The sequence below is a fragment of the Lycorma delicatula genome, chromosome 1, assembly GCF_047948215.1.
Source record: "Lycorma delicatula isolate Av1 chromosome 1, ASM4794821v1, whole genome shotgun sequence".
NCBI classification, from domain to species: Eukaryota; Metazoa; Arthropoda; class Insecta; order Hemiptera; family Fulgoridae; genus Lycorma; species Lycorma delicatula.
Window position 1 is genome coordinate 30385194 of NC_134455.1, and position 19970 is coordinate 30405163.

Sequence of the window (19970 nt, forward strand, 5' to 3'; positions counted from 1 at the left end):
TCACTATTTAATAAACTGAGGTACTTATAATAATGCACAAGCTTTTCAATTCCTTCTCTGTAGAAATCTGCTGCCTTAGATTTTTGGCACCCATTTTGCACAAAACTTGTCATAACCAAGTTTCCTCAATACAATTTCATACAGTAAACTTCAAGAAATTTGGGAGAAATAAAGCGAGAGTTCCGTAATTGTAATGCAGCTATTTTCACGAATTTTATCATTGATTTTCATCGTCAGTTCATCAGTCACAAGGCTAGGCCGACCACTGCGGTCCTCATCATGAACATTGGTGCAGCCATTTTTAAACTGAATGCACCACTGCCTCACTCCACCGTCACTCATTATTCCATCTCCATACACCTCACAAAGTTGCTGATGAATTTAAATTAGTTTGAGATTTTTTGCCAGTAAAAACCTAGTCACTGAACGCACCTTACAACTCGTGGGATTTCTTATTGAAGTGCACATTTCATTGACATATTACATCAACAATTTGTTTTAAAGGTTCTTCATTACTTCTTATACCTAACTAGTGTTGTTAAAGTGATCCACAGGTTAAGTAGAAACTAGTTTTTTAAAATACGCTAGTTACATAAAAAATAAAAACTGCAACTTAGTGGTTTGTTTTGAACGAAAACATAGCAATAAAATTTTTAAAAAAATATATTTTTGACCTTTTTCTCAAACAACAGACAATTCAACGGTGTTGTACTTGATATTTACCTAGTATTTTTTTTTTTTTTTATTAAATAGTAAATATACATAAAATATAAGTGAATACTTTTTTTATGTAACTATTACATTACTTTTTTTTACATCCTAAATTCTGTTGTAACTAATTTATTAAAAATAAAATAAAATGACACATATCCAATAAATAAATTCTTATTCAAAAAAGATCATTAACATTTTTCATATTCAAAATCATTTTATGAGCTACTTAGTAACTTTAGATTCAATCATATATAAAGAATACAGAATACAAATATAAATAAACAGTTTTTATGCTCTGGTATAAAGTTTACTTTTTAGGACATGAGTGGTTTCAATTTTAAACTATTCTAAATAATGTTAGCATTAAATCCTTCATTTCTAACATGCAGAAAGTATGGCAATAATTCCTTATCTATGGTGTTGTAACATCTACTCTCTTCTTAATCTATGGTATTGGTAATACTGTAAATCAAACTCAATATGTATACTGATATTTCATTACCTAGGATTTTACTACATCATAAACTGATGCAACCATTTCATTATACTACACTATAATTTCATAATTTATGGTAAATTGCTAGAACTTATCCTCTATGGTTAATACAGGTTTACTGTACTTTATTTCATGTATAATTCAAGCAAAAAAGTAGAGTTCATTATGATGATACCTTCAAAAAAAGCCACTGAGATACCTTTAAATGATGTTCATATTATAAATGGAAATTGGTGCTAACAAATGATAAGCAGAATTATTGTCAATTATTGAAAAATACACTCTTACTATAAACTTGACATTTTATTCATAAATATATACAAAGCTCTACGAATATAAATCCATTTAGCTTTGTACATATTTATTTGTGTATACCTAGATATGTATACTTTTATATTTTATTATTAAACCACATTTTATCACAGAAATCAGTAAATATACTTTGAACTAATTACTTACCTGGCTCAAAACCCATATCTATCATACGATCAGCTTCATCCAAAACTATGTATGTACACTGGTTTAAGACTAGATATCTGTTTTCAAGGACATCAATAAGACGACCAGGTGTAGCTATTACAATCTGTTAAGAACAAAATGACACACACTTAACTAAATATTTACTAAATCTAATATAGTACAATCTCAAAATATACTATGCTTGAATTACAAGAGTTCATTATATGTAACTGTAAATTGTAACATCAGGGTTTTAGTTAAGTTCTGTTCTACTCAAACTAACTTTTGTGCAGATATGATTAACTGACTTTGTCTTATCATCAATGGATGCTTTAAAACTTGTATTTAATTATGTTAAATAAAAAAAGATTAGTAATAAAGAATGATTAGAATAAAACATAACATGTTTCAATGCAATTAATTTGATTTGTTTTTCTTAAAAACTAGGGAGAAAATACAAAAATTTATTAAAATATTGATAAAAAAAGTAATAACAGTTTTTTAATCTTGGAGAAAATAATCACTTACACAATTGTCTACAACAATAAGAAGCCAACATTTACCTATGACAAATGAATAGTTGTTAAAAACTGCTTTAAATATCATACTAATTTCAAGGTTTTTTTTTATATAAAACATGTTAATACTGAATATTTTTGTTAATATGTTTATTTTGTATATTATTACAATTTAAATGTTATATTGACTAGATTAATCACATTTTAACAGTTTTCTTTACCTAATATATTTAATTATTTCAGACATTGATGATTTATTAAATTCAATTAAAAAATTTTAAACTGAAAATTAAAGAAACCTAATTTGAAAGCAAATGAAATCTTTTCCAGCTCCTATTATCACGTATTTTAATAACAATGTACAATAATAGAAAAGTTAAGAATTGCATAAAATTTAACCTTCAAGTTGTGTAAAAATGTTTATTTCTACAAATTATTATTATTACAAAATTTGTGATGCGTATAGATTTGTAATAATTATCTGATTGATAAACTTTGCCAGAATCACAGGATGATTCCTGTTAATATAGCAAACTGCAAAGCAGAAATAATTTCAACAACAAAGTCTGACTATTTTATGTAAATTTTTCTGTAATTATTTATCTATAATAAAATCACTAATAATAATTGTTTCTAATAATAATAATTGTTTTTAATAATAATTGTATAATTGTTTCAAAACAAGATAAAAGTAAAACCATCACAAATTGTGCTAAAATTACTATAAATGTTAGTACTAAATGGAAGGACATTACTATAGTATTTTTACTAAAAACAGGATAACAATAAAACTTTGTAGACAATTATAATTTTACACATAATAGAACTGATCCTGACTTTTACAGAGAAGTGAGAAAGATTCTGAATACATATTTTCAATATTTATCTCTGCACAGCACTTCCAAGATTATACGTTTTTTGTCAAACATCTGCACATTCTTGTTGTAGTTAAGAAAGATTAACTGAAAATTTAGTATAAAATAATGAGATTAGAATAAAAATTATAATTTTGTTTAAAATGCTGCTGAAATTAATAATTGTAAAAAACTAATTATGAACATCCTACAACAGAAAGTTCAATATAGACCTAACAAAAGATAAAGAACATCTCTGACATAATGTTTTATAAATCTATGAAACCATGGATTCAAAAAGGCTTATCATACAGGTATAATACCAGCCCCAAAATATTATTTATGATAGTCGCTTGTATCATAAATATAGCACTACTGTTAACATGTTTCTGTTACTACATGTACATGTTTCTGTTACTAATCGTTTCTATTTTGTCAGTAGAACACTATTCATGCTTCACTATAATATTTTTCCAAAATGCCTTACTCTGTGCAGAATCTTGGATGTACATAAAGATCCTTTGGAAACATGTGAATATTTTCTGAAAACTTTCCTAATCCATTCTAGCATTTAATACTTAATAAAACTCATGGAAAACAACAGTCAATTACAAATCCCAAAAGAAATAGGCTGTACTCTAGAGGCTTCTGTCAATATTCAATGAAAAATTAACACGATTCCAAAAGTTTTCACAAGAAAAAGGTGATAAATATACATTGTTCCACAACATTTTCATTATTTAAATTTAAGAATATATCATGTAACATCAATACAACAACTTGAACAAGGCAAACTGAAACCTCTTAATCTCTAACTGGCTTCTCAATAAAATAGCTAATACTGAATTACACCCAGTGCTGTACTTTGTGGCTAACAAAGCATGATTTCATCTTTCTGGGCATTTCAATTTACAGAACACCAAGCGTCAGTCCACAGATAACCCAGTAACGGTTTGAGAAACCAGTTCATGATAAGGAAATTGGGGTATGGCATGCTGGGGCTGGTAATCATATCATGAAGTGAATGGTTTTTGATATGACTGTCAGTACAGAAGTGTACCTCAAAATTTTCAAAGAATTTTACATTCAATTAACTGATGGTTAATTTGATTACAGCTTCTTTTGAAAAGATACTCAAAAACAAAGAATAGAATTATTTTTATTTTCAGTTGAAGAACTTGTTCCGTTATTCTTTGTTTCTTTGTGAGACAACCTATATATACAGTAAAACTTCCCAGTATCAAACATGGTTAAGGAACAACAATTTATTCATTATTAGAGGCATCCACTAATCAAAAAAATGTGAATACAGTATTATAATGGTTTATTGTACAGAAAAAAAAACACTTTGAATAAAACAACAGTATTGTGTATTTATTTCACATAAATTAAAATTAAAAAGAAAAAATTAGTTGCTAATTAAAACAAACTTTGTAAAATCCAAGTTTTAATTGGTTTTTCTCAAAATAAAATACTGTTCTTTATGTTCATATTTGAATAAAAAAATAATACTGTATTTTTGTAACTGACCAATAAAATTATTACTGTACTATTCTAAAATGAAATAAAAATAATTAAGCTAAAAAAAATTAATCAAAAACGCTATAATACACAAGAATATTAATGAAGACACATATAAAAAAAATAATGTAAAAGACAAAGTAAAACCTAAACATGAATATGATACAATTTATTTATACTATTACTGAATGGCTTTGATGGCACATGGTACCTTTTAACCTTATGGTAGCCCTGAGAAGGGCTGTTGTTGCCATCGATTGGCTTTAACAGTTCGTTGTAATTTATTACCTTATGGTAGCCCTGAAAAGGGCCGTTTTTTGCGTTAGCTTTGAGAAGAGCTGTTGGATCTGGAAGCTGGTCTCCAGCAAAGTAGACTTGGCTATAGTCGGGGAGTTGTGGCTTGTCCATTGAATTCAGACTGGGCTTCCCCTCAGCGGCAGTGAGTTCCCACTACAGCATGGCAATGATGGCCTCCTGAGCTCTGCAATGCCGGGTTGGTGTCAGTCGTCTTTCACCAGCATGGCCAAGGCGATTCTCCCCAAGTAATCCCAGGTGAGGTGGAGCGGGAAGGAAGCATCAGTGTCCAGCGGCAGGTCAACAAGGCCTGCTGCTCTGGTGTGGATGTTGGCATCCACCAGGAATTTCCATGTTAATTTGGCTAGGGAACTTCTGCTGTCTTCTTCTTGGTCTTCTCCAGGTGGTGGTCGACAATGAATTAAAAATTCACTCTCGTGCACGCTCTTTTATTGGAGCCTGAGAGTGGTGGGGCCGCAGCGCTGCTATGGTGGGAGAACTGCGTGATAATCTGCGCAGCGGGAGTGGTGTGCTTGTGGAAGTGCATATGGGTACTGTGCTCACGCTGACATCTGAGCTGCTACTGTTGCCGTCCGCCGATATTAAGTTTGGTATATATGTGGTAACAATATGCAGATAATTTAAAATAGCTGTCTATTTTATTTTGATTAAGTCCTGGTATATATTTATTTCAATAAGCGACTGCACTTCTGATATTAAAATAACACGTCCCTAATCATGCAAGATTTTTTTATTTGAAAACCACTCAATTTCTAATGGAACCGAACGATCATGCCACAGACTTATTTTTGTGCAATAAAGATATCTAGAATAACAGTTAAAACTAGAGTTACTGTTAAATACCCTGATATTCCTTCTGCCATGCGGCCAGTGCCAGACAGCTAAGAGCTTCCAATTCCAGTACTACCAAAAACATGGAAATAAGATGAAGATGAAAATGTTGAATCTTGTGCTGAGTTATCAGGCAATGAAGAAACAGATCCAAACTTTTTAGATATATTGAACCCCAGTTACTTAATCAGTCAGAATTAAATGATCTGGTTCGTGATCTAAATTTATTAAAGAATCAAGCAGAAATATTGGCATCAAGACTGAAAGGATGGCATATTTTACAACCAAACACTAAAATAACTGCTTTCCATGACAGACAGTCAGAATTTGAACATTTCTTCTCTCAATATGAAAACTTAGCATACTGTAATGATATGAACTCTTTACTGGAAGCTCTGGGACATATGTACCATCCTGATGAATGACAACTTTTTAATGACTCATCAGTGCTTAGTTTTTTGAAAGCTATTCTACTTCACATTGGAAATAAATGCCCATCAATACCATTAGCATACACTGTTCACATGAAGGAATGTTATGAAACTTGTATTGATCAGGATTCAGTATGAGAAATATTTATGGCATATTTGTGGAGATCTGAAAATAGTAGCGCTTTTACTTGGACTGCAACTTGGATACACTTAGTTTTGTTGCTTTTTGTGTGAGTGTGACAGCAGGGATAGGAAAACCATTATATAAAAGAGCAGTGGAGAAAGTTTAAGCTACTGACTGTAGGAGAGAAGAATGTTGTCAGTCAGGTATTAATAAAACCAGAAAAAGTTCTGGTTTTAAATCTTCTACCACTACACATTAAGCTAGGTTTATTGAAAAATGTTGTTAAAGCAATGGATTGTAATGATGCAGGGTTTCTGTTTTTAAAAACAGATTCTCTAATATAAGTGATGATAAAGTAAAGGAAGGTATATTTGTTGGACCACAAATAAGAAAACTAATGAGTGATTCGGTGTTTGAATGTTTGAAGAATGCTTGAATGACTTCGAGGTAGGTGCATGGATATCATTCTAAAATGTGATAAACAACTTTCTTGGAAACCGTAAGGCCAATAACTACAGAGAACTTGTGAATAAACCCCTTCAAAACTACAAAGAACTTGGGTGTAACATGTCACTCAAAATTCACTTCTTACATTTACATTTGGATTTTTTTCCTAACAATCTTGGCGCTATCGGTGATGAACATGGAGAATGCTTTCATCAGAAGATATCTTACAATGGAAACTAGATACCAGGGAAAATGGAACCCAAAAATGTTAGCTAACTAGTGTTAGAATCTAATGAGGGATCTACCTACAGCAGAAAATCCAAAAGAAATAGATTTTAGGTGGGTTCAAAATACGTGTAATGTATTGTCATATTACGCTCACCATACATTTTTTGTTTCAAAGGAAATTTCAATTACAAAAAAAAATGGGCCAGATAGAAAAAATCCATTAACATATATATGAAATCAGCATAAAAAATACTATAAGAAACAGCCACTCACTCTCATTTAACAAACAAAAAATTAAATTTTGTTGACCAGTGTTTTAGTGGTTTTTCAAATTCACCTGGCATTCACACCCAACATAACTGTCAGTTTTTCTTTTAACCGATTTTTTGCCAGTGGTGCGTAAACGCACCTTTTTCTAAAATAATTTTTTTATAAATTTCTAAATAATTTTCTTCACTTTTTACAATTTGGCCTTATTTTGTTAAGTTCTTTGATCACCCTAACATAAGTTATAATTGATTACGTTTTTTATTTTTTAAGTTTAGCTGCATTCAAACTTACTGTAATTTAACATTCCGTGTAACTGCTTCATTTTATAATATATTTGGATAGCAGAGTGGTTGTTATAAATAATATTATTATTTTAATTATATCTCTAGGTTTTGTTTTTTATTGTCAATTGATAAAAATAACTTGTTTTTAAAAATCATTATAAATAGCAGTCGTTAAAGATAATGGTGCGATGACGCACCTTTGGCATAATAAGTGATGACTCGAGCTAAGCATACATCGTAATAGGTTATGTTGGAATATTCTCACAGTCTTGTGTTGCATTGTTTTGCTTAAACATCGTTGTAGTTTTGTTTAGTCTAACATTTTATTGAATTGATACAGCGTTTCCTTTTGTTATTAAATTTTTATTACGTATTCGGTATTAATTTTATAATTCATAGAAATTTACTCAAGAAATATCTCAAACAATATTACATTGTCTTTTAGTATAGTGTTTATTTACTATGTACATGCATTAGTTTTACAAGAGTCGAGTTGATTTCATTATAATTTAAGTATTTTTTAAAATGTGAAATTTTGAAAAACCGCTGACACTTCACGAATTGCAGTCCATTTTAGATAAAGATGAAGATAACAACATATCGCAAGCAACTGCTATTGACGCTACTTATATTCCACCTAAAGTTGATGAACTTTAAGATTGATGAACAAGAACTTTAAAGTTGTTTAAACTTTAAAGTTGATGAACAAGAAGATTTTGATGACAATTTGCTAATCGATACCCCTTCTACAGCAACAACTGATATAGCAGGTACGTTTGAGATTCATGTACATTCAGAAAAAGACATTGATGCTGAAATATCAAATTGCAAGGATAAACCAAAAATCTAAAACTAAACCCAAAACAAACATTCCAAAATGGGAAAAAATTGAACCAATTTATAAAGAATTGCTAATTTCAGTAGAACATAAACAAATAGAAATTTTAGAAAATAAACTGGCAGGAAAATCACCCCCTTGAAATATTTTTCTTTATTTTGATAATGATTTGCTGAATATGATTTTAGAGTTCAGTATAAAATATGCACATGACAACAATCGGCATAATTTTTTTTTAAATAGTGCGTTACTAAAAAGATTTATTGCAATTTCGATACTGACTGGCTATCATACGTTACCTCAAACAGAAATGTATTGGAGTAAGGATGAAGATAAGGTAGTTGAAATAGTCAGAAATTCAATGAGCCGTAACACCTTTAGAGCAATAAAAAGGAACCTGCACCTTTCCAATAACAAATTGCTTGATAAGAACGATAAATTTGCAAAAATTCGGCCATTTTTTGATGAAATAAACAAACCTAATTTACAGTTTGGCCTTTTTTCTCATAATTTATCTATTGATGAAGAAATGGTGCCATATTTTGGTAGGCATTCAGCAAAATTGTTTATAAGGTGAAAACCAATCAGATTTGGATTCAAGCTTTGGTGTTTCTGTAGTTCTGATGGGTATTTGTACCAATTATACCATACGGAGGTGCTAAAAAAGAAAAACCTGAATATGGTCTGGGGACACAAGTAGTACTCGATCTGTTAAATGTTGTATTCCATCCCAACGAGCATAGAATTTATTTTGACAATTTTTTTTTGACATATGATCTATTTAAATTACTCAATGAAAAAGGATATTTCGCTACCGGCAATGTCAGAGAAAATAGGCTTCCTAATTGCCCACTAAAGCGTTCAAAAGTATTGCAGAAGATGGATAGAGGTACTTTCGATTTTGCATTTGATAAAAAAACTAGTTTTGCAGTAGCTAGATGGAATGATAATGTAGTGGTGACAGTTGCCAGTAATCACAATGGAATTTACCTATTAGCAAGTACAAAAAGGTATAGCAGAAAAGAAGGAAAAGATATAACTATTAGTCAGCCATTAATGGTAGCACAATACATGAAATTCATGGGTCGCGTGGATTCTCATGACAATGGCATTGGAAACTATAGAATAAAAGTGCGTGTAAAAAAGTGGTGGTGGCCATTGTTTACTAATGCTATAGATTCTGTTATAGTAAATTCGTGGAAACTATATCGGCTTGTAAACCATGATAAAATCAGTCAAATTGACTTTAGGTTGTACCTTGTATTATTGTTGATCAAAAGTGAGGAAATAAAAATACCACAGTGCATCGCTGAAATTCGGGGAGATAATGTTCCTTCTCCATCATTGGGAACCAAATGTCGGCCTTCAAAAAATAGTTTGCCGGAAAATATTCGTTTGGACAAAGTAGGGCATGTTATTTCCGTACATGCAAATAAAGCTAGAAGACGATGTAAGCTGTGCAAAAACCACACAATATTTTTGTGTATAAGATATAAAGTCCACCTGCACTCAAAATGTTTCAAAGAATTTCATTCACTGCAAAGAAAATAAATCCATAATAAACTAAAAACAATTTAATGTAGTATATTCATAGTTGTTTTTTCTAGTTTTATAAATAGTTTGGTTTCTTTTTATGTTTTTACAAAGTTACATTTTATATTATGCTTTTGGCCAAAGGTGCGTAAACAAACCATTTTATTACTAAGCCATTACTGAATTTTTTGTTGATATTAAAATATTTCTAGCTTTATATACTTCCAAATAGATGAAATAAAGTAATTAATAAAAAAAAAGTAGTGTTTATTTAATTCTGGCAATTAATGGGTTAATATCTTCCCCTGTATATTTTTTCTCTATCAAACACATTGCTTCACTAGGCAAGCCTGGAAAAAGGATCAGTCTATCAGCCTATGTAAAGAATAAAACGTACGTATTGAAAATGTGCAAGAAAAAATATAATACTATACCAACAAAAATATAACACATGTTTTATATACAGTATATACTTGTACAGCAACTGATACTGAACATGCTGGATGATGAATTGACTGAAATCTAACATCAAAATCTAGGCAGAAAGTGATTCAATTCACAACAAATAAATTTACTCATACTGAGTAGAAAATAAAAAAATAAAATGACAACTTTTATTCCTGCTGTTCGTTTTTCAGAACTGATTAAACAATTTTTATAGATAAATTCATTGTCCACATCCAATATTTAGAAGGTCCATTACTGAGAAGTATTTTATCCATTAATACCACTATAAAACTCCTGGGGAATTTAAAAGAGTCTGGTATTGAGTCCATTATTGGAAACAGTCTGTTAATGGAATTTTCACTTTGCACACACACACACACACACACACACACACACACACACACACACACACACACACACACACACACACACACACACACATACACACACCCACATACAAAATAGAATATCAATAATTCAAAGAAATTGGACCTAGGCCAGCTGAAATGTTCAATTTGTCCAGATTTTGTTTTAATAAACCATAAGGTGTATTTATGTATTTTTTGAAAAAACTTCCTACTTAAGAATTCAAATTTGATAAGTTATAAAAAAATGTTGGTAATTACTGTACAGTAAGCTAGACCAAAAACCTTTATAAAAGGGGTTGATTAAAAAAAAAAAAAAATATATATATATATATATATATATATATATTAATATATTTAATATTAATTCCAAAACTTGCAATTTTAATTGTTACACATTCTGTCGGATGGAACAAGCATGTATTACTACCATACTTGTAAAAAAATAATATTACCATATATCACAGGGCATATATGTTTGAAAAATTAATATATTATTACATATGCAACATTTACAGGCAAATACTGCAAAACTTACCTCACAGCCCATTCTCAGTCTGAAACCTTGCTCTTCTCTAGACAAACCACCGACTACAACTACGGTTCTAATGCCTAATGGCTGACCAAACTTATTTGTTTCTTCTTCAATTTGTTGAGCCAGCTCACGAGTTGGTGCTAATATTATAGCATATGGTCCCTAGAAAAAAAAAATTTAATATAAAAAACGACTAAATTACATAAACATACTTATGTTATTTATATATATAGTAAATTTATATATAGAGTAAATGCGCTCACAAGTGCATGTGATTTAAATATTTTAAACATAGTATACCTTCTATTTTATTGAATATTCTTAAAAAAAGGATAGTTGAACAGATCCTACAATTGAAAGATATTCTTTGATCCTCAAATAACCTTTAGTCTTGAATTTTAGTAATAATTCAAAAATGTGATCATGCATAACAATAATAAAGAAGCAATATTTCATGTATTAAAAATAAACAAGATAATAATATAACCTTTTCTTAGTCTAAATACAGGGGCTTTTTAAACTAATCATGCACCTCTTTTCCTGTGACTCCTACGATTTTTAAAACATTTGTGGAACTTTTTCAGATGTCTCCCAGGATTTCTGGGTATGTCAAAAATATGTTTGATCAGTATTTCTGAATTGTAACAGCAGATAATTTTTCTTTTATATCCATGTAAATGCTATTTATCTGTATAATTTTTGGTTCATAAAAAACTACTTAATTCTGAAAATTAGGGTATTTTCAACATCCACAACCCTAAAATTCACTATGAGATGCAATGTTTGGGCAAGAGCATTTTTTTTTTTGTTAGCATAAATTAGAGAAGAATTTTCCCATTTTGAACTGACGCTGAGCTACTCTATTCTCTTCTTTTTTTTTGGCACATATTTAACTTATAATTAAAATTATGCCATATAATTTTATTAAACCATTTTTATTTAACTACTATATACAAAATTATTTTTTATTTAACTACTCAACACAAAAATTATAAAATGAAAAATCAACATAATCTAAAATTTAGACAATCTTTTAGAATGCATCTAGCTTAATTCTTTAAAGCCTGATAATAAGCTAGTGTATGTTATTTTGGCAGAGTAGCAACCAATATTTAAGTGCCAATTCCTTATTGGTATCTATTAGAGAAAGAAAGGATTGTTATGTGATAACTCAATTAAAAAGCTTACATTAATCTACCATCCAATGGATGTAGTGTTAGTTACATACACCATAACAGGTGAACACAGATTTTGCCATTGATTTAACTTTATATTTCCATTCTACTCCCCTTTATTTTTCCCATCTTCACATTTTTCTAATTCTAAATCTTTGTAATTACCTAATACATTTACTAAGAAATGTCTAACTTTAATGAAGTACAGTTGTAAATTTTGGCATCTGAAAGGAAGTTAATTACATACATTATTACCTTAGACTCATCAAATTAGATTAAGAGTTCTGATATTATAAAGTAATATAATAAAATATTATAAATCATATATATATATATATGGAGATTTTATAATTACCTGATCAGCATCTTCCATACGATCAATTTTTGGCAATGACTGAATCCACATTAGTAGAGGAATCAAGAAAGCTAATGTTTTACCAGATCCAGTCTCAGCTACACCAATAATATCGCGGTTCTACAAAAAAAGAAATCCATAAAAATAACACATAAAAATTAGTTGAAAAATTACTTTCAACAAAGATTTTTGGAGCCTTTAAAATCCTCCATAAAGATATGGATACTACTGATATCTTTAAGAAAAGCTCAACGCTATAAGAAAGCTAAATAAGAAATACTTTAAACATTAAATCTTACAAATTCTTATTTTATGAAGAACTGAATAATTTTTTTGTGTATAATTTTTTTGTTACTTTATACTTTTAATTATGTGTTATTGTTTATTTGTACTTTTTGTTTTAGGAATTGACAAGGGCTAATGATCTTGATAATCGATGCCCAATGACAAAAAATAAAAAAATAATAATAATTGTGCCTATGTATTTTGGCACATGGGAGCCCTGAAAATCTCATTGTGTAGGGGCCTGGAGTCAGTGCAGAGACTGCGCATCCACTCTTTGCCAAGACATATGCCGGTTCCACGAGAGTACTGGAACGGACCTCCAGGGTTGGTAGCTCTGGAGTGGGGGTGTATCCTGGCGGCTAGCCTTACAGCAGAAGGGATTAAAAGACATGCAAATTGAATAAAAAACAAATGTGGCAGAGGATTCACGTAAACACTCTCATTTAGAACTTCGCCTGAGGCGAAACGGAGAAAGATTGCAGAATCTCGTCGAATAAAAGTTGAGGCTAGAAAGAGCTTGCAAAAAGGTTTTTTCAAGAGCGATGTTCCGAAGCCAAAATATTTAGTTATTATGAAGGAAGATGGTGATTTCTCAAGGGTGAGTCCTTTTCTCATTGCTCGAGAAAGGTGCTGGAGGCCCTGTTAAGGAAATAAAGGAAACCCTTTAATGGACTTCATATGGATACTATAAATGATGCTGTCTCAGAAGATCCTAGGGCTCAAAAAGATTTCAGATTTTATTGTACACGTCGATCCCCATGGTACGCTCAACACCTCAAGGGGTGTTGTGGTCTGTCAGGATCTTCTAAATTGTATGGAGCAAGAAATTGCTGAAGAATTGGCACCTCATGGAGTATTAGAGTGTCGCAGATTGAACATGAGAAGGAACGACGAAGTCCTACTTTTAGCCTCTCATGTCCTCACTTTTAACCAGCCAACTTTGCCGGAGAAGGTAAGAGCAGGAATTCATCGACTGGATGTGCGGGCATTTGTGCCACAGCCTATGAGATGCTTCAAGTGCCAACGCTTTGACCACACCGCTCTTAGGTGTGAAAGACCGAAAATATGCATGTACGGTGATGAGGTGCATGAAGGACAGCCATGTAAGGTGCCTCCTACATCCGGTCAATTGCAAAGGACAGCATTCATGTAGATCCAGAAACTGTAATGTCTACAAAGATGAAGTAACTGTGCAGGAAGTAAGAAGCCTGTAGAAAGTCAGCTACCTTGAAGCTAAAAAGATAATAAAGGCCCGTAAACCTAGAGCAACAACTTATGCTCAGGCTGCGGCTGCTGTTCCTCTCCTGCTCCAGTTGCTGTTGATGAAAGTCAGCTTATTAGTAAACTTGCGCCCACTTTGGCTAGCATGATTGAAAGGATTATAGAAAACAAAATGAAGCCTTTCAGTAGTAAAGGACCTGTCAAGCCAAAGATATTAGTACAGCCTCCTGAAGATATATCTTCGAAACTGAAAATTGCTCTTGTACAGAAGAAAACAGACGCCAAGCCAGAAGGCCACGTCTGTCTTAGCGAGATACTTATTGATGACAAGAAGAAAGTGATTGCTACAGAGTCTGTTATGGAGGCTCCCAAACCTCCTGCAACTGAGGTGGCCTCTAAACCACAGAGGCCACAAAAAACCACACTGGGGGGGGGCAAGTGTCCCCTTTCCAGGGGCGGTGACTGGTGCGATTCCCGTGTTGGGGGTCGGCCAGGTTTCCGCCTCACAATCGACGCCGATCCATTTCCGTCATCGTCTGCGGCTTCGGTGGTCTCCGATTAGGAGGCCAGGAGCTATACGGGCAACGACATTCTCCGTGAACACGAAGCTGTTCGTAATATGGAGAAAAAAAGGGTGACCGAAAGGTAAACTAAGGCCATAAGTTAATTTAAAATTAGCGAGTCGATTGTACAGTGGAACATTAATGGATGTTTTTCAAACATCCATGTGTCCAACGCTTGGTACATAATGTAGACCCAATTTGTATATGTCTGCAAGACATATGCGATACTTGACTCGTCATCAAGATATATTCCCAATACATCTGGGTAACTTATGAAGCGACCATGGTGTCGCTTCGTTCATAGCTTATTTCATCGTTCCGTGGTGGAACGATGAAGTAAGTGAAGCTATAAAAAGAAAGAAAAGAGCGTACAACGCCTTTAAGAAACGTCCACTATAGATAATCTAATTCCCTTTAAAAAATACTGGGCGTATGCAAAACGACTTATGATAGATTCAAAGAAATGATCCTGGCAGCAATATGTGTCATCCATTGGTAGAACTACTACTGCATCAGACGTTTGGAGGAAAGTGAAGGAGATTTGTGAGCGTAAAAACTCTGCTCCCATAACTAGCCTTCAAGATGAAGATGAATTAAGGATACTCCAAACGAAATTCCAGAGTTATTATCCAATCACTTCGAGAAGGCTAGCAAAACGGCTAACTACGATGAAGATTTTCAGAAGAAAAAACAGAACTTGAAGGTCTACTAAATTTCAGAACTGAGTATAATTACTCATAAAATGTACCCTTTAAAATGGAAGAATTTGTGAAAGCGTTGGAGAAAGCAGGCAACACAGCTGCTGGTCTGGATGAAATCCATTATAACATGATCAGGCAGCTGAATACCACTGCAAAATGCAGATTACTAGAACTATATAATCAGATATGGCAGGATGGAATGTACCTGCAGCAATGGAAAAAAGCACATATTGTTCCAGTACCAAAGAAAAATAAAAATTTAACAGATCCCAACAGCTACCATCCTATTTCTTTGACATGCGCTATGGGAAAAATACTTAAAAAAATGATTAATAATCGACTTGTTTGGCTTTTAGAAAAAGAACCTGATATCATCATATCAAGCAGGTTTTGACAATACCATTCTACCACTGATCAAATGATCAACTTAGAGTACATTATATACAATAGTTTTATTACATGGAAACACTGTGTCGGAGTCTTCTTTGATCTTCAGAAGGCTTTTGATATGACCTAGCGACATGGAATAATGCTCCAGATACATGAATGGGCGAATTTTTAGGACTGGTATTGGATAAATCCCTTACATGGGGATTACATATACAGGACTTGAGTGATAGATGCTAAAAAGCCCTAAACATTATCAAATGTTTATCGAACATTAATTGGGGCTCAGATATGGAAATATTATTGAAATTATATAAGGCATTGGTTCAATCGAAACTAGACTATGGATGTATTGTATATTCATCCGCTAGGAAGTCGCATTTAAGAAAGTTAGACGTAATTCATAATAGCAGAATAAGATATGCGACAGGCGCTTTCTGCACAAGTCCGGCGACTAGTCTAATGTCCGAAGCCGGAATAATGCCACTACATTATAGAAGAGAGATCCTTTTTCTAAGTTATGCAGCTAACATATGGGCTTTTTCTGCTCATACAAATAACAAACATTTTAACAACCATCCTTTGGCTGCATTATATGAACATTGTGCAACCTATTCCAGACCAGCCGGAATTAGGTACCACGAATTAACAAGAAAATACGAAATTGCTATTCCAGAGACATTAGCAATTTCTACAAAAGAAATACCGCCTTGGCTTTTGCCAGTGGTAAATACAAGGTTGGATCTCTCTCAGGAAGAAATAAAAAAGAAGCCAGCAGTGATCATCCAACGGGAATTTTTATCAACCGTCAATAGCTACGAAGAACATATTAGAATTTATACTGACGGTTCTAAAATCAAACATGGTCTTGGATGCTCCATTTATGTAAATGGAGAAGTCTTCTTTTGGAAACTGCCAGATATGGCCAGTGTCTATACGGCAGAACTTACTACCATACAGCAAGCTCTTCGGTACATAGAGCACTATTGGGAAAAGAGAGTGCTAATATGTTCCAAGTCTCTAAGTGCACTTGTTGCAATTCGGAGCAAGAACATTAAGGATGTCCTTATTGCAAACATCCTGTCCATTTTGTACATTCTAAATCAACGAAGACAGCGATGCGTATTTGTGTGGACTCCAGGATATGCTGGTATTGCAGGTAATGAAAGCGCAGATGAAGCTGTCAGAAAGACAACAGTCTGCGATAACTTGGATGCACTTCCTGTAAGGGTGGCAGATGTTAAAAACTGTCTAACTAACATAATAAGAAACAAGTGGAATACTGATTGGAGGAGTTTAAATACAAAATTAAACTTGGTCAAAACTTTGTATAAATGGAAAAGCGATGTGAAGTTGACGCTGAGAACAAGTGGCTGTGACCAGACTTAGAATCGGTCACACGAGAATAACAAATTCATATTTTTTAACTAGCGAAGAAAGACCAATGCGTTGTGTTTGTAATAAAACACTTACAATTAAGCATCTAATGGAAGAGTGTACAAGAGTGTACCACATATGAGGACCTCAGAAAGAGGTTCCGGCTAAGAAATGATATTGCTACTGATTTGGAAAATGGAAATGAAGAAAAAATAGATAAATAATAAATAAATAAATAGATAAAGAATAGATTGTTTGTTTATTTACTTGCCAGTGGACTGTTTAAAAGACTGTAAAAATGAAAATTTAAAGCTGTGTTAAACAAACTCTAAGGGGTAGTTTTTATATATATAAAAGGGAGTCTTGAAGCGTGGCACATATAGTGATGGGAGGTAGCCCTCTTGCCTAGGCTGCCCGGGCTCACCTGCATGCAAGAGCAGGGAGTCGGGGTGTTTCCAATGATGGCATGGGGGACCCTCCATGCCATCATCTCCACGCCCTCAGCTCACTCCAAGAGTGGGCTGAGGGCGTGAGGCTATGGGTATCCGCAATATATGCCTGCAGCCAAGTAGGTCAGGACCGGGAAGGGCAGCCTGCCTGCCAAGGGACTTTTTGGCCGTCCTGAACAGGTGGTCAGATTGCTCTTATGATGCTGGGAGGACCCCGATGGGTTACGTCCTACAGGACTGTTTATTGGAATAGTCAACTGCCACGGCATCCTGGGGCGACTGATATGCTGCTTTACGCCAGTTCTGATAGCCCCGAGGGTGTTTAAAAAATAAGTGAGACAGGTAGAAGGAGATAATGGTATTGTAAAGACTTATATTTTCCATTTATGTACTTTGTATTATTTTCTCAAATTTTAAGATTGGGGTCCTTTACATCCCCCATAAGTGTTGTTTACTGCTGTGGATTAATGTTTTGTGTTTTTTGTGCTTTTAAATAAAAATGTAAGGGCCCTTTACACATGATGATCCTGATGGTGATACTAACTTCTTTTTAAGAATGTGACGAGGGCTATTACCTTAGCAATCCATGACCGTAAAAAAAAAAAAAAAATTGGTAATAATAATAATAATATACGGTAAACACAATTTAGAAACTGGGCATAATTATAACCATAAAGAATATATTAAAATATTACTAATACACTAGCATATTAGAAAAATTTTGCATATAGTTGAGTAACAGTAAATTGATGAACAACCAAGTCAAATTTGATAATGATATTCTATGTAAACAAATTATACAATAATTATTAATTAATAGGTTGGTACTATTTCATTTATATTTCATAATAATCGTAAACATCTTACGGACATGACGTTACATTCTTATTGATGTATAAATTATTTTATTATTTGATGATCAACTATTATGAACATAAAAATTTTAATTTAAAGTTAATTATAATTATACATAGAAAATTTATATACATAATATTAAATTAAGAAATCCAATAAAATCCCTGATGATTGAGAAGCGACTACGAAAGCTTTAGGACAGAAATATTGAAAATTGTTGGCAAGTGGAAATATTAATTTATACAAAATGACTTAACTGCCTCAAATAATATTTATAGATTTTATATTATTTTCTTATTACTTAAATTCATTGTGTATATATATATATATATATATATATATTTGTCGTGAATGATTTATAATTTTTATCAATTACTCCGTTTACTAACTTTTTTGTTGTTTATGTCTACACTATATCACCGAGATTCAAATGTATTAATAAATCCCATTAGTAACAGTAGAAGAGGCTATATTTAAATATTTACTGTTACTATTACGATTTTTTTTCTGGGTGAAAAACATTTTCGTGTTATCATCACCCAGGAAACAAAAATATGAATTATAAAAATAAAATATAAAATCTAATAAGACGACAACAACAACAAAATTAAAACTCAAACTAAAATACTAAAAACAAAGACAAAATAAAAAACTAAAATGTTAAAAAAAATATATACAACTACCATACAAAAAAGAACATTTTAAGAACATAATTAAAAAGTATGTAAAATACTAATACTTCAGAGAAATAAAAATACCCAATCCAAAACTTCTTCATTATTGCCCAGAATTTGATGAAAATTCCTGGGCAATTTAAATTTATGATGCAAGGCCGCATAACATATGCAATCCACAAGGATCTGGCGCACAGTCAAGCGACCCTTGCACTGTATGCATATCCGCACACTTTCTGCTGACATCAGGTACCCGTGAGTAGCTGTCCTATCTGCAATCTGCAAAAGACCACTTCCTTTCGGCGAATTTTCCTGTGGGAGGGCAACACAGTATCTTTGATATAGTGAAGTTTGTTGTCAACTGTGGCAATCCAGTCATCTTGCCACCTCATGTGAAGTGCGTGTTTGACATGGTTAATAAAGTCAGATGTAGTAACAAGGGTAATGATGGACGGTTGACTACATGTGACTTTAGCAGTGGAATCTGCACGTTCATTCGACATGCTTTCGACATGCATTTGACATGCTTTCGATTTAATGCAAAAACCCAGGTTCAATAGCTTGGTCAGTTACCATCTTCCAAATAATTCTTTCCCAATCATTCTCTGTTTGCGCAGTAGATTACGATGGTCCAATTATGATTTGTTATGGTGGTCTGAAACCTTAATTAAATCTTATATTGTGATCTTTATATGTCTCACTACCAATGTTATTTACT

General features: G+C 32.5%; 1 protein-coding gene across 1 annotated transcript in view; it reads right to left on the reverse strand.

Annotated features, from left to right (window-relative positions):
- LOC142334386 (putative ATP-dependent RNA helicase DDX23) overlaps positions 1–19970 on the reverse strand; it is an 85428-nt gene that overhangs the window by 13785 nt on the left and 51673 nt on the right. Inside the window, exons 9-11 of the mRNA XM_075382369.1 lie at positions 12741–12860; positions 11214–11372; positions 1670–1793 (exon numbers count right to left, since the gene is read on the reverse strand). Of these exons, the coding sequence (XP_075238484.1) occupies positions 1670–1793; positions 11214–11372; positions 12741–12860 (403 nt within the window). The remainder of the gene's footprint in view (positions 1–1669; positions 1794–11213; positions 11373–12740; positions 12861–19970) is intronic.